This window comes from Calliphora vicina, chromosome 4 (genome assembly GCF_958450345.1).
Source record: "Calliphora vicina chromosome 4, idCalVici1.1, whole genome shotgun sequence".
NCBI lineage: Eukaryota > Metazoa > Arthropoda > Insecta > Diptera > Calliphoridae > Calliphora > Calliphora vicina.
The window spans coordinates 121,007,534-121,024,128 of NC_088783.1; the positions used below are offsets into that span (position 1 = coordinate 121,007,534).

The following is a 16,595-nucleotide window of genomic DNA, read 5'->3' on the forward strand; positions in this document are numbered from 1 at the left end:
AGATTAAAACTTTCAAAAGTTATTATAATGTTTCAAATTATAACAGATTTTGTTGGGACCGAAGGACCATTTTCAAAAAATATTAAATGAAGGGGTAATGGTAAATATTTTTAGTTAAAATATGAAGACTGAACTAAAGGTCTTGTTTTGTAAATCAAATATCTCAATATTCATTATGATGTTTGAAATTATAACAAACTTAGTTTGACCCGAAGGACCATTTTCAAAAAATATTAAATAAAGAAATAATTGATAATATTTTTAGTTAAACTATGAAGACTGGTCTAAAGTTCTTGTTTATGTAGATTAAATCTTTCAGAATTTATTGTAATGTTTGAAATTATAAGAAATTTTGTTTGGCTCGAAGGACCATTTTAAAAAAAATTTTAAACAAGCGGTAATTGATAATATTTTTAGTTAAAAATGAAGAGTGAATTAAAGTTCTGATTTTTGTAGATTAAAACTGTAAGAATTTATTGTAATGTTTGAAATTAAGAATGATTTTGTTGAGATGGACGGACCATTTTAAAACAATTACATTGCAGTGATTACTATTTTCTAAGGAAAAGGCTAAGTAATTCTCATGTTTGTAAAAAGCAAAAGCAAAATAGTTTTATTATGATAAAAGGAATGATAATGTAGATCATTTTTTATTTCTTGATAGCGATCGAAATTATAACGGATTCGAAGGACCATTTCCTAATAATTCTTGAAACATCAAAACCGAGCTAGATTAACAATTTTCAGCAGTATTGAATACATTGTAAATAAACTACTGTCATAACCGTAAATAACATCTTATGAATCATGTAATTTACGTAGAATTCCCATTACTATTTGTTGAAAACGTTAAGAACTTTACTTTTCATTTTGTAACTTCCTAACACTTTATCAATTCAATCACAAAACTCACATAAACCAGATTTTAAATGTTTTTATTATTATTTTTGTAATAACTTTAGCACATTCCTACAAATTGTTGAAAAGGGGCTTAACAAGCTGAAAGTGGAAGAAGCAATGAAATGGGAAAAAAATCTAAATATGGGTTGCATTAGAAATCGTGATGATTAACAACTCTACAGCAAGCTACCACTTTGATGGCCATACAACTACTAAGATTATTATTTATGATTTCTTATGATGGATTTTTTTCTAGTTTAACAATAATTGCAACATTTCACAGAAATAATAATAAACTGGCCGGCTATAAAATTTAGTTTTTTTCATAAAAAAATAAGTGTGTAAAGGGAAAAAATACATTTAACAATTACCACACAGTCGTTTGATGAATAATCAAAAAAATATAAAAATATATTAAACAAAATTTCAACAAAACTATGATTTTATAATGATGATGATGTGTTGAAGTTTGTGGGTTAAATTTAGACTTTTTTGGGCTAGATTTTTTAAGAAAAATAAAGGGTATTTCATTGAGTGCTTCCTATCATTAAATCATCAACATGAAAAAGTTCAGTTCACATCACCTCCACAATCTCAAAGATATACCCAGAGTCTCTGGTGGGAATCGATCCCGCAACCCTCAGAATAGTCCAGCAACTATCGACTAGTTCATCAGGGCACCTCGGGATTTATTGGACACTCTTGGATCTCATGTGAAGATGTTGCTCCATCAAATGTCTAAGTTGAAGTCCCTATGACATGAAAAAGTTCAGTTCACATCACCTTCACGATCTCAAAGATATACCCAGAGTCTCTGGTGGGAATCGAACCCGCAACCCTCAGAATAGTCCAGCAACTATCGACTATTCCATCAGGGCACCTCGGGATTTATTGGACACTCTGGGATCTCATGTGAAGATGTTGCTCCATCAAATGTCTAAGTTGAAATCCCTATTGGAACCCCCTTTAGTTTCTTTAAATAGCTTAAGAAATTTTTTTATAATTTGTTAATGAAAAATGAAAGTGTTGAGTTTACATTTCTAAGATTTATTAAGAAATTTGATAAAGATTCAAGATAAAAAATTAAGGCTTATAAAAAGAAGCAACAAAATAAGGGGAGTATTTCAAATTTAGAAAAAACCCAACCCAATTATTATAACAAATTGAAATTCGTATACATTTGAAAAGAAAAGTCAGCCCACTCAACTTCATTACAAAGCCTTTACTCAACATTTACTACCTAATGTAGCTCTGTTTTAAAGTACGTGCTTGGAATTTTAATTAAATAAAATTTAGCTACAAATAATTCTGGTTAATTTCACACAATAAAAACAATTATGATTAAATCAATTTTATCTTGAAATGTCACTATATTTCGCTAGAAAAACCCCAGCAATTTTAATTGTAATTAAAACTAGCAAAAATTATAAACAAATTAAAGGTAAAATAAAACCATAAATTACAAATAACAAATAACATTCACAATTTTATAAAACAGAAGAGAAAAAACAAAACAAAACCCTCTAGGTGGTAATTAAGCAGCTTCAAGCCTCAACACCACCATGAACCAGCCAGTCTCCAGTAAAATAATGTAAAACAAAACTGTTTTTTTCTTATCTAAAACTAAACTAAAAGTAATTTAAGTACAAAACTAAAAGTGAATGAGCTAAACTGCAGTCTTGTAAAAAGATTTTTCTTTTTAAACACTTTTTTTTTTGATGTGTTTAACAAGTTCATAAACCACAGGAAATTGTAACAAATCTTAAACTCTATATGGTATTTAAATGGTTTAATAAGCAGTGCACATGAAATACTTTCTCTGGTAATTTGATGGTCTTTAAATGATAATTTTCAGGGTCAAAAGATAATAAGAAAAGATTCTTTGTTTGGATGGAAATGAAAAAAAATTTTAAAGAAATTGAAAGTAAAATAAAGTTTATTTTATAAATGCAGTTCTAAAACTAATTTTTTATAATTTATTTAAAATAAATAAATGAAAAGTTTTTTCACAACTAACGTACTCATTTGTTCTTCAAATTTAAGATGTGACTGAAAATATGAGAAATTTGAATTTTATGTTCGGCTCGAAGTACCAAAAAAAAGTTCTAAAACAAATTTTTTATAATTTATTCAAGGAGTAAATTGTTGAAGAGTTTTTTCACAACTTCAGTCCTTATTTGTTCTTCAAATTTAAATTGTTACTGAAAATATGAGAAATTTGAATTTTATGTTCGACTCGAAGGACCATCGAAAGTAAAAATACACTTCAAAAAGAAATTCTATAACAAATTTTATATAATTTATTTAAGGAATTAACTATTGAAAATTTTTTCAAAACTAAAGTCCTTATTTCTTCTTAAAATTTATGTTGTGACTGATATTATGAGAAATTTGAAGGTTATGTTCGGCTCGAAGGACTATTGAAAGTGAAATAAAGTTTATTTAAAAAGTGCCCTTCAAAAAGACAACAATTTTTTTAATTTATTTAAGTAATAAACATAAGTTCTTATTTTTTCATCAAATATACTTATATTATGATAAAATTTATGGTTATGTTCGGCTCGAAGGACCAAAATGAAGTTCTAAAACAATAGTTTTTTTTCACAACTTAAGTCGTTATTTGTTCTTCAAATCTTTGCAGTTATTGATAATATGAGAAATTTTAAGGTTATATTCGGCTCGAAGGACCATTTGTGTAGAAGATTCAAAAAATTGATTTTTAAGAAAGATTTAAGTTAAAATATGTGAAAATTAAACTAAAATCTTTATTGATTAGAATATTTCAACATATTTCACCAATTCTTTATAATCTTGTTAAAAAAACTAATAAATAAAGATAAAAGAAACTGTTTTGCATAGTAGGAATGATTCTGTAGATCTTTTTATATTAAAATTCGTTATATTTTCTTGATAGTGATCAAAATTATGACAAATTTGAAGGCTATGTTTGGCTTGAAAGACTAAAAAAGGATATAAATGAGAATGTTTTGAATTAAATTATAAGATAAAAGGAACTGGTTTAAATAAACAGCAGGAACATTATTTATTTTCTTGATAGTTATCAAAATTATGACAAATTTGAAAATTTTGTTCGGCTCGAAGGACCATTTGTTTAAAAGATTGAATAAAGTGGCAAATGAGAAAGATTTTAGTATAAATACAGATGTAAAACTAAAATCTTCGTAGATTAGAATGTTTTCACAAATTCAATATTTGTTATTTCTTAAGGAAGTTTTGAAGATTATACTGGGCTCGAAGGACCATTTTTATAATCAAAATATAGGAAATAAAAAATGTTTACAGCGTTCCGAAGGACCATTTTCTGTTTTCAAAAACCATGTTGATGTAATAAATATAATAAACTTCATAACATAATATAATAACATAGGAATAAATTCAAAATATGTTGAGTATAAATGTTCGCTTAGAAGTATGATATAGTCAAAATATTGAGAGTGAAAATGACGTTTTAAAAGAATAGAAGAACCATTTCTTTATTCCCTTCAAACAAAACGTAAGTGAATGATGATATGACTGATTGGATGTACAATTTTTAGAATCCTTTTCTAGATAGTAATAAAATACAATGTTTATAGTCAAAATATGAAGATTAAAAATAAAGTTTTGCAAAGTAATTCCTATTGAAAAAAATTTAAATTTTTTTCACCCGGTTCGAAGGACCATTTTTGAAAAATTTCAAAACTGTGATAAATGAGTAGGATTATGGGGAGTAAAAATAAAGTTTTACAAAGTATTTCTTTAAATACAACCTTATGACACGAAACTATGAAAAATTATTTCTTTATTTTACTTTAAAACCAACATAAGTGAATGAAGTCGTGATAAATTATAAAGTTATGTTGGTACGAAGGACCATATTCGAAGCATTTTCAAGATAGTTATAAATAACAATATTTATTGTCAAAATAATATACAATTTTTAAGAGATTCCAAGGACTACTTCATTATTTTACTTTAAACACAACATATGTGAATGAAATTATAAAGTAAATTTGGGTTCGTAGGACCATTTTCGAAGCATTTTCCAGATATTATTAAATGAGGAGATTTATTGTCAAAATATTGTAAATAAAATGACAGCATTAAGAGATTCGAACAATTATTTATTTTTTTACTTTAAAAACAACATAAGTGAATGAAATTATAAAGTAATGTTGGGTTCGTAGGACCATTTTCGAAAAATTTTCAAGATAGCATTAAATAACAGGAGTTATTGTCTAAATATAGAGAATAAACTGAAAGCTTTAAGAGATTCAAATGAATATTTCTTTATTTTACTTTGAAAACAACATAAATGAATAAAATTATGATAAATTATAAAACTTATGTTTGGTTCGAAGGACCATTTTCGAAGAATTTTCATTTAGATGATAGAAAATCTGTATTTACAATTTATGTTTTCTAGAGTCCTCCTAAAAGCAGTTTCTTGATATATGATTGAAATATTTTACTACATTTCCATGCAGAAGTTTCTGAATTAAAGAAAAATTCTCAAGATGATTCGGCTGTAACTTATGTAAATAATTGTTTTCTTTTTTCCATAAAGAAGCAGCTATAAATCAAGTGGCCACACATAAAATCTATATGGTCAAGGTTAAAACAAAATGTAAAATACTTTAAACCATTCAATTGTATTTTTATTAAAATCATAAAAAATATATCAAAGTTTGCGTAACAAAAGAATATATTTATAGACAAAAACTAAAACAATAATGATTTGCATAATTTAAATTCTGTCTCAAGTCTTTTGTATTGAACAACAAAAGAGTAAAAAAATAAAGAATAATACAATAAAATAGACAAATTGTATTGATGTAAAGGTTAAAGATTCTCTACACAAGATTTATTTTTTTGTTATAATTGAATTTATTTAACCAACAACTGAAAAATGTAAGAATTCAAATTAAAAATTAATTAATTTGGATCAAAAGGAAAGCTTTAACTAATTAATTTAATTATATAATAAAACATTATGCAGAACTAAAAACTAATTTCTAAACATTTAATAAAATCTTAAGATTTCCACTTAGAGATCATGCAAGATCATTTATAATTGTAGAGATCTTTTTATGGTATTGTCATGACTTAACATTTTTTTCTTAACTATTAACAAGAATTTGCTTGTTTTTAATGTTTATATTATAGCTAAATAATATTGCTGGCTTTTTAATCACCTTTTAAAGAAATATACCTTTCATTAAGCCATTAATTCAACATTTTCTAATAAACATAAAAATCTTCGCCTTCCTATTACTTTAATTACAATTTTAACTATTTTATGAGGCCATTACACAGCATTTATTGCTTCAAATCCTTTTGTCGCCATAAACTCCTCTCCAGAAACCCTTTTTTATGAATCATAATCATTATAAAAGATCATTTGAATGGATTTTTCAACAAGTATTTAAATATATTAATGTTTTTATTCTAAGTATTAAATAATTTAACATTTTTTAACCATTTAATGCTTAGTTTTTATGATAAACATTTTTACAGATTTTAGCTAAAGTTTTTGGACAAAGGATTATTTTAAAGTTAGCTGAACATTACATTTTTAAAAGCAATTTATAGTTTAAATAAAAAAAGTTAAAAAGCCAACCGCCTGGCTTTTAAATAAATAAGTTTTTAAGTAAATTGCTTAGTTAGAGTTTGTTTTTTTTAGTTGAGATTTAATTTATTCTTACATAATGTGTGGAAAATTTATTACTCTATTAGGTTTAGTTTAATTGTAAATAGAATATGGTAGAATATAAATGACTTTAAAAAAGCTAAAATAAACTACTTAAACGACTTTAAAGCACCTTTTGAACAAGAAAGAATTGAAAATTGTAAATAAAAATAAAATTCTAAAACAAAACTTTCACAATTACTAAATGAAATTAAAGTTTTAACAGATTCGAAGTTATAATGCTTCATTTGTCTTCTAAAAGGTCACAAGTAAATGAAAATATGACTCATTCGTGATTTCTGCTCAAGGTTCGAAGGACAATTTTTGACGCATATAAAACAAAATTGATAAACGACATGATTTTTTGTTAATACAGAAGAGGCAAATGAGACTTAATTGAGTTGTATTTTAATTTGTCCATTTTTCTTCAAAAACATCAAAAGTAAATGAAATTATGACTGATTCGTGGTTTCCGCTGGGTTCGAAGGACCATTTTTGAAGCATATAAAAGAAAATTGATAAACGACATGTTTTTTTCTTAATAAATAAAGGAGAAAGAAGTACGACTTAATTGATTTGTAGTAACTTGTTCATTTTTCATCAAAAACATGACAAGTAGATGAAATTATGGTATCCACTAGGTTCGAAGGACCAATTTTTGAAGCTTATAAATGAAAATTGATAAACGACATGATTTTTTGTTAATACAGGAGAGAGAAAAGTAAAACTTAACTGATTTGTAGCATAATTTCTCTAATTTTCTTCAAAAACATCACAAAAAAATTATATTATGAATGAATCGTGGTTTCCGCTGGGTTCGAAGGATCATTTTTTAAGCATACAAAATAAAATTGATTTTTTGTTAATACAGGAGAGAGAAAAGTAAGACTTAACTTATTTGTAGCAATTTTTTTTTCTATTTTTCTTCAAAAATATGACAAATAGATGAAATTATGGTTTCCACTCGGTTCGAAGGACCAATTTTTGAAGCTTATAAAAGAAAATTGAACGACATAATTTTTTGATAATATAGGAGAAAGAAAACTAAGACTTAATTGATTTGTAGCATAATTTGTTAATTTTTCTTCAAAAACATTATGAAATTATGGTTTTCACTCGGTTCGAAGGACCAATTTATGAAGCTTATAAGAGAAAATTGATAAACGACATGATTTTTTTTGTTAATATAGGAGAGATAAAAGTAAGACTTAACTGATTTGTAGCATACAAATACATCTTAAGGGAATGAAATTATGACTGATTCGTGGTTTCTGCTCGGTTCGAAGGACCATTTTTGAAGCATTTAAAAGAGAATTGATAAACGTCATGGTTTTTTCTTAATACAGGAGAGAGCAAAGTAAGACTTAATTGATTTGTAGAATAATTACTCTATTTTTCTTAAAATACAGCTAAAGTGAATGAAATTATGAATGATTCGTGGTTTCTGCTCTGTTCGAAGGACCATTTTTGAAGCATTTAAAAGAGAATTGATAAACGTCATGGTTTTTTCTTAATACAGGAGAGAGCAAAGTAAGACTTAATTGATTTGTGGCATAATTTCACTATTTTTCTTAAAATACAGCTTAAGTGAATGGAATTATGACTGATTCGTGGTTTTCGCTGGGTTCGAAGGACCATTTTTGAAGCTTAAAAAAAAGAAAATTAATAAACGACATGATTTTTTCTTAATACAGGAGAGAGGAAAGTAAGACTTAATTGATTTGTAGAATAATTACTCTTAAGAGAATGAAATTATGACTTAATCGTGGTTTCCGCTCGGTTCAAAGGACCATTTTTTAAGCATACAATGAAAACTGATAAACGACATGATTTTTTGTTAATGCATGAAAAGCTTATGTATTACCTTGCACAAATGGTTAAGAGTATTAAAAATCGTATGCATTTTAATTCATGTATGCTAAAACCCTATTATAACTCAAATCTTGCTTTCTGTTTGCAACTGGATTTCAAACCAGATAAAATATCTACACAAACTTACATTTAGCTTAAAAAAGTTTGATAAAAATAGTATCTAACCACTCACCACTTTTATGTATTTCATTAAAAATAATTTATTTAAAACAAAATTTTTCAAAATTCTCAGCAAATATCCAAACATTTGGCAAAATTTAAGGTGGAACCTTAAGACATATTTGTGTCTTAACTCTTTTGTTTTGCCTCAAACACAAACAGTTTGTTTTACCTCTAACCAAACATTTTTTATACAATAAACGGTGTATTTTATAAAGAAAAAACATCTTAAATATAACTTAATTATATTAAAAATGATTTGGCGAAAAATTTTGAAAAAAAGTTCAAGAAAACTTAAGCTTCTTGTTGAATTCATTCTCCGATTGTGAGAGCGACAAACAGAAAAAACTAAGTCAAAACTTTGTCAATGACTTTTAATACTTTGTTTATTTTCTTTGAGAGTTTTTTGTTATATTTAATAAAAAAACACAATTACCGCTAATAAACTGTTATATAAAATTATAGTATTTTTTTCTTTGATAAAACTTTTAACCAAGTTTGTTAAAAAATGACCTCAAATTAAGCTTAAACTCTTGATTGCCTCCTACACTAAATAAATTTTGGTTTGGCAGTTTAATGATATCACAAACTAAACAGTTAACATACAAAAAATGTAAATTATTATTTAAAAAAAACAGAATTGAATTAATTTATTACATTTAAAATAACATTGTGGGAAATGTTTAGTTTTGGTTTTTTTTAAATTATTTAATTTTCTTGTTATTTTGTTAAAGTTTAGCTTAATAATTGCAATGGTTTAATTACACTTATTATCTATATATTATAACAAGAAAATTAGTTTAAGTAAAGACTTTATGGGAAATTTTAATTAAACTGCAGCTAAACATTTGACAAAAAAAAAAACATTTTATCAAAAAGATATAAAAACAAGTAGAGAGCTATATTCGGCTGTGCCGAATCTTGTATACACTTCACCAAATTTTCCTTAAACTATTTTTTTTTTGAAAAAAAAATTAAAATTTTATAAATTTTATTTTTCCAAATTTTTTTTAAAAAGGTTTTTCCAATTTTTTTTTTTTAAATTTAAAATTTTTTTTTAATTTAAAAAAAAAAAATTTGAAAAAAGAATTTTTGAAAAAAAAATTTTTTGATGAAAAAAAAATTCGGGTTAAAAAATATTTTTCAATATTTTGACCCATTGTAGGTCCTACTTACTATAATATACATCGTTGCAATGGACATTGAAATATCTATCATTAGATATTGTATATATTAATGACTTAGTAATCCAGGTATAGATAAAAAATAGGCCAAGAATCGAGGTTGTCCCGGTTTTTTCCGTATATAAAGCTATAGTAAGTTGGACCTACAAATGGGTCAAAATCGGGACAAATATTTTTTAACCCGATTTTTTTTTTCGTCAAAATTTTTTTTGTCGTAAATGATATTTCCCAAAAAAATTAAAAAAAAAAATTAAAAAAAATTGGACAAATTTTTTTAAAAAAAAAAAATTAAAAACAATTTCGATAAGAAAAAAATTTAAAAAATTTCAAAAAAAAAAAATTTTAATTTTGTTTACCTAAAAATATTAAAACAAAAATATTTTTAAGTATAATTTGGTGAAGGGTATCCAAGATTCGGCACTGCCGAATATAGCTCTCATACTTGTTTTCTATTCTGTTAAAACTTTATTTTAACTCTCAATATTTGGACTCTTGGATTTTATCATTTGCTCGAAAATGGTCCTTCGAACCCGAAATTCAAAATAAACCATATTCAATTACGTTGTTTTTAAAGAACATATATAAATGCTTATGCATCAGTTAAGCCTTTGTTTTCACTCTAGATATTTTAACAAATAAAACTGGTGATTTATAAATGTATATATGCTTAAAAAATGGTCCTTCGAGCAGAGCGCAATTTAAGCCGTTTAAAGAATAATAAAGAAATTATCCACCATATCGGTTAAGTCTTTCTTTTCACTCTAAATATTTTAACAAAATTTATCCATTTATTTTCTACAAAAATGGTCCTACGAACCGAACCTAAACCTCCATTTCATTTATTTAAGCTATTTTTGAAATAAAAATAAAGAAATGATGCTGCAAATCAGTTCAGTTTTTCTTTTCATTCTGGCTAATGAAACCAAAACGCTTGCAGAGCCTAAACCTAGAATCAGTCCTAAGTTTATTCAATTATGTTGTTTTTAGGGAAAAATATAGAAAAATGTTGCTGCAAATTAGTTAGAGCTATATTTTCTTTCTAAATATTTTAACAATAAAACTTGTCGTTTATCAGTTTCTTTTATATGTTTCAAAAAATGGTCCTTCGAGCCGAACCTGGAACTTGGAATCTGTCATAATTTCATTAATTTAAGTTGTTTTAGAGACAAATACAGAAATGTTGCTGCCTTTTAGTTAGGGTTGTCATTTCATTGTGGATGTGTTTACAATAAAATTAGAATCTGTCAAAATTTTAATTCAGTTACGTTGTTTTGCTGCAGCAAATCGTTTTAATTTTTTTAATTGTGGCAAATTCAACCAAAATGCTTGTTGTTTATCAATTTCTTTTATATGATACAAAAATGGTCCTACGAGCCGAGCCTAAATCTCCAATCAGTCATAATTTGAGTCAATTACTTTGTCTTTAAAGAAAAATATAGAAATATTGCTGCAAACCAGTTAAGTCTTTCTTTTCTCTCAGGATATTTCAACAATAAAACTTGTCATTTATCAATTTCAAAAATGGTCCTACGAGCAGAGCCTAAACCTCAAATCAGTTATAATTTTATTCAATTACGTTGTCTTTAAAAACAAAAAACAAAAACAAAGAAATGCTGCTGTAAATCAGTTAAGTTTTTCATTTCTCTCTGGATATTTTAACAATAAAACTGGTTGTTTATAAATTTCTTTTATATGCTTCAAAAAATGGTCCTTCGAGCCGAGCCTTATAATTTACTTTTGATGTTTATGAAGAAAAATTAAGAAATTTGTATGCAAATGCGTTAAATCTTTCTTTTTACTTTGCATTACATCAATAAAACTTGTTGTTTATCAATTTCTTTTATAAGCAACAAAAATGGTCCTTCGAGACGAGCTTTAACCTCGAATGATTTGTCATTTATTAATTTATTGTATATGCATGAAAAAATGGTCCTATAATCAGTCGTAATTTTATTTTTATGATGTTTTTAAAGAAAAATTAAGAAACTTTCATGCTAATCAGTTAAGTCTTTCTTTTCTATTCAATCTAAATATTTTAGCAAAAAACTAGTTCTTCATCAATTTATTTTCTATGTTTTAAATATGGTCCTTCGAGCCATGAAAAAACCTTGAATTTATGACTAATTCAAGGCTTATGTTAGACTCGATTAGATTAGAAGTTATATTGATTTATTTTGCTTCAAAAAGAGGCATCATTTCTTTCACTTTTTTTTAATTTGTTTTATTAATTTTCTTTTTGGCTTAAAATTTAATGCTAATTATTTAAATTTTTAATTGATTTTGCTATTAATAACTTTCTATTTTATTTATTAAATTTGGTTTTAAGCAATTTCATTAGGAAATTTATAACAAAATGTTTAAAATAGTTTAAAGGAAAAATAAATACAATATTTAACATAAAACACAATCATAAAGCGTAAAATTACAATACATTTCGCAAAAAAAAAATCAAACTTAAATAAATAGCAAATGAAAATGTTTTCCAAACAACAGTAACAGGCTAAAATATGAAAACTGTAAATAACACTCTCTTAAAAGATAATTTGCAATATAAAAAAGCTCTTTAGTTGTCTCTTTTTGTGAGAGAGAGGGATGGAGAAAATCATGAATACATTAAAGCGCAGGTCTAGAAAAACAATTTCGCACTTTAAGAAATCACCGATTTAACCCAGCAGAAGCCGGGTAAGGTGCTTTAGTTAATGCTCTTTTTTTCCCGTTTGGTAATTTACACTCAATTTTGTTGAAAAATTGAAACTTAAAACTCTTATTTAATGCCAAAAGCAGGCATGCAAGCACCTGTTTGTACATGTTTTACTTGAGGTAAATTTACGTTATTATGCTTTTTACACTAGACTACTTTGGCTCTCAAACAAAAAAACTAAACAAAAGTATCAACAAGACTTTATTTAACAAATAATAATGAATGTTGTTGAGGTATCACAAGCTAAAGATTGCGGTTTTGTAAGTTTGTTTTTTGTATTTTATTTTGTTGTTTTGTTGAGTGGTGGGCCTACGCTAGTTGCTACTAAGAGTGTCTTAATGTTTGACCAAAGCAATCATAACGTCTTGAAACGTCGAGCTTAATGCACGTTTCGTCTATGTGAACGCGCTTGAAAGCAAAACTGTTTTTTTTTTCTTTAACTTTACTTTGAACAATAAAACGAAAACAAAAGAAAAAAATAAACTCAAATAAACGCAATGTCTGTCTTGTTATCAATAGTAAAGTTATAAATAAAATCCCAATAAAAAAAAACAATAATTATTGAAAATTATTTTTTTTATTATTAAAGAAAAATTACAAACGTGCGGTTTTTCAAAACATTATTTAAAAAGTTCGATTAAAAGTGTTGATTAAAGCTATATATGAATTCAACCAAACAAAATATTTGAAAATGTTTTTAAATTTGCCAAAATTTTAACATAAAATTAAAAAAAATATTTACAAATTACACTTTCACTGTGTTTAATGTTTTCAAAATAACTAAACATGAAAACTAAATTTAATGCACCTTAAGAAAAAATTTATAAAAAAAAAACAAAAATACAAACGAAAATTTAAACAACATTTTAAGAAAGTTTATCTCAAAGAAAATCTTTAAAATAAACATCCACAACAAACAAATTAACATATTTAAACATTACCTTACATCTACAAAACATATTTTTCTTTTAAATATTTACTATAATGCCAACAACAAACATAATTTACATAAATTAATTTAATATTACAAAATTTGTATTTTGTTAATAAAAACCTACAATCTCTAGTTTATGCAAAAATTTATGGAATGTTTCAAATAAATCATTATTAAACAACTAAAACATTATGGACTTTAATAAAGCTTTAAAAAATATGTTAACAAATTTTGTTAATTAAAAAAAGTGTTTTTTGAAACTGAAAGCAGAAAAGGATTAACTCACGAAAATGTGTTCCAAAAATCAAATGAGTAGTTTAATGGAGAAACTGAACACGGTAAGTTTAAGGAATTAAAAAGAAAATCTTTAAAAATTTAAAGAAAACTCTAGGTTAATCAAACGAGTTTAGTTAAACTACAGTTTAATCTAAAAAAGTTCCAACAAAACGAATTTTATAAATTATGAGCATTTTATTCTTTAAATATGAAATAGACTCTCGAATATAAGAATTTTTAAAGAGTTAAATCTTCAAATAGGAACTATATAATCATCAACTGCAAGTTTATTCATCAAAGAAGAGTTTAAACTTTGATGACAAGATTATTTGTCAATAACAAATTTTATTCCAAAAATATGAGAATTTTTAAAGAGTTAAATCTTCATATAAAAGCTTTATAAACCAAGAGTTAAATCTTCATATAAAAATTATATAAAGCAAAACGGAAATAAACGTCAAATGCGAGTTTATTCAAAGAGGAGTTTAAACTTCGATGACAAGATTAATTGCCAGTAACAATTTTATTCCTCAAATATGAGAATTTTTAAAGAGTTAAATCTTCATATAAGAGGTTTATAAACCAAGACAGAAAACGGCAAATGCGAGTTAATTCGCCAAGGAGAAGTTTAAACTGCGATGGAAAATTATATTCCTAAAATATGAATTTTTTAAGAGTTAAATCTTCATATAAGAACTATATAAATCAAAACGGATATAAATGTCAAATGCGAGTTTATTTGCCAAAGAGGAGTTTAAACTTCTATGACGAGTTTATTTAGCAATGGCAATTTTATTCCTCAAATATTAATTTTTAAGGAGTTAAATCTTCAAATAAGAACTTTATAAACCAAGACTGGTATATCAACAAATGCGAGTTTATTCGTCAAAGAAGAGTTTAAACTTCCATGACAAGATTTTTTGTCAATGACAATTTTATTCCTAAAATAGGAGTTGAATTGCTAAAAAATAATTCTAACTTCAAAGAATATTTTCGTCAAAGACAAGATTAAATTTCAAAGACAGGTTTAATAAGCAAGTATTATTTTAATCTTCAAAGAGGAGTTTAAATCAAAGAGGAGTTTAATTTTCAAAGACTAATATATTTCTAATCAATATTAGATTTGCAAGGAATATTTAAATTTGTTTCTTATTTTTTTTTTGTTTATCGTTAAAAGACCAGTTTAATGATCAGATCAAAGTCGTGTTAATTCGTGATATACGAATTTTATAATCAAATATTGAATGGTCATAGAGCAGTTTTATTTTTAAAGATGAGTTTAGTTTTCAATGAATATTTTAATGTTTAAAGAATATTAGAATCGTCTGAGACAAGACTGAATTCCAAAGACATGTTTAAACGCAAACTACGAGTTTAATCCTCCAAGTTGAACTTAATCTTCAAAGAGGAGTTTAATCTTCAATGAGAAGTTTAATCTTCAAAGATTAAAGATTTTAGATTTTAAAAAATCTTTTAATTTATTTAACAAATTTAGTAATTATTTTGAATTTTTTAATATTTTTATTAGAATTAAATTTATTCTGGCTTTACCTTAATTGTTAAACAATATACATATTAATCGCCAAAGGCAATATTAAATTTCAAAGACAAGATGAGCTTAATCATTAAAACACGAGTTTAATCTTTCTAAGTATAAATATAATCTCCAAAGACTAGTTTAATGATCAAAATAGAATTTAATAATCAAAGATGAGTTTAATCGTCAAAGATAGGATACAATTCCAAAGACAGGCTTAATCTCCAAATATAAATTGAAGCGTTGAAAGGCGAATTTAACAAACAAAGATAAGTTTAATCGTTAAATCGTGGTTTTAATCGTTAAAAGACAAGTGAAAGACGAGTTTAATAATCAAAGATGAGTTTAAGAGTCCAAGAGGAGTTTAGTCTGAGTTTAAAATAATATTTAATATTCAGTTAAAAATAGTCTTTTAATCGTCAAATATAGATAATCGTTCAAATCAATTTTAGTAGTCAATGACAAGTGCAAAATTGTTATTTTTAAAACGATTAATCGATTATTCATTTAAGCGAATATTTAAATCTTAACAAAGAATCCCACAAAAAAGCCTTTAAATAACATCTAAATTTATTTTAAAGTAATATTTTGCACAAAATTTAAACTTTTAGAACGATTAATCAATCGATTATTCGGTTCAGCGAATAATTAATTTTTTTCTAAAAATCTACAAAAGATCGTTTAATTACTCCTAAATTTTTTTTCAAATAATTTTTCCAGCTCGTTCAAAATTTGTAAAACGATTAATCGATTATTCGGTTCAGCGAATAATTAATATTGTTTAAAAAATCCCACAAAAGATTGTTAAAAAACACTTCAATTTATTTAAAATAATTTTTTGGTGCAAAATATTCAACTTTTAAAACGAATAATCGATTATTCGTTTTAGCGAATAATTAAATTTTTACAAATAATCCTACAAAAACCTTTAAATAATATATAACCTTATTTTAAAATCATATTTTCCACAAAATTTAAACTTCTAAAACGGTTAATCGATTATTCGGTTCAGCGAATAATAAATTTTTTTCTAAAAATCTACAAAATATCGCTTAATTACTCCTAAATTTTTTTTAAAATAATTTTTCCATCTAGTTCAAAATTTGTAAAACGATTAATCGATTATTCGGTTCTGCGAATAATTAATTTTGTTTAAAAAATCCCACAAAAGATTGTTAAGAGACACCTCAATTTATTTAAAATAAATTTTTGCTGCTAAATTTTAACTTTTAAAACGAATAATCGATTATTCGTTTAAGCGAATAATTAAATTTTTACAAATAATCCCACAAAAAGACCTTTAAATAACATCTAAATTTATTTTAAAGTAATATTTTGCACAA

At 25.2% G+C, this 16,595-nt stretch overlaps 1 protein-coding gene across 1 annotated transcript in view; it reads left to right on the plus strand.

The window, feature by feature from the left end:
• Positions 1–13,664: 13,664 nt before the first annotated feature.
• The window catches only part of DAAM (disheveled-associated activator of morphogenesis-like protein), a 69,106-nt gene continuing 66,175 nt past the window's right edge, over positions 13,665–16,595 (plus strand). The window contains exon 1 of the mRNA XM_065509992.1: positions 13,665–13,777. Within this exon, the coding sequence (XP_065366064.1) occupies positions 13,730–13,777 (48 nt within the window). The 5' untranslated portion in view covers positions 13,665–13,729. The remainder of the gene's footprint in view (positions 13,778–16,595) is intronic.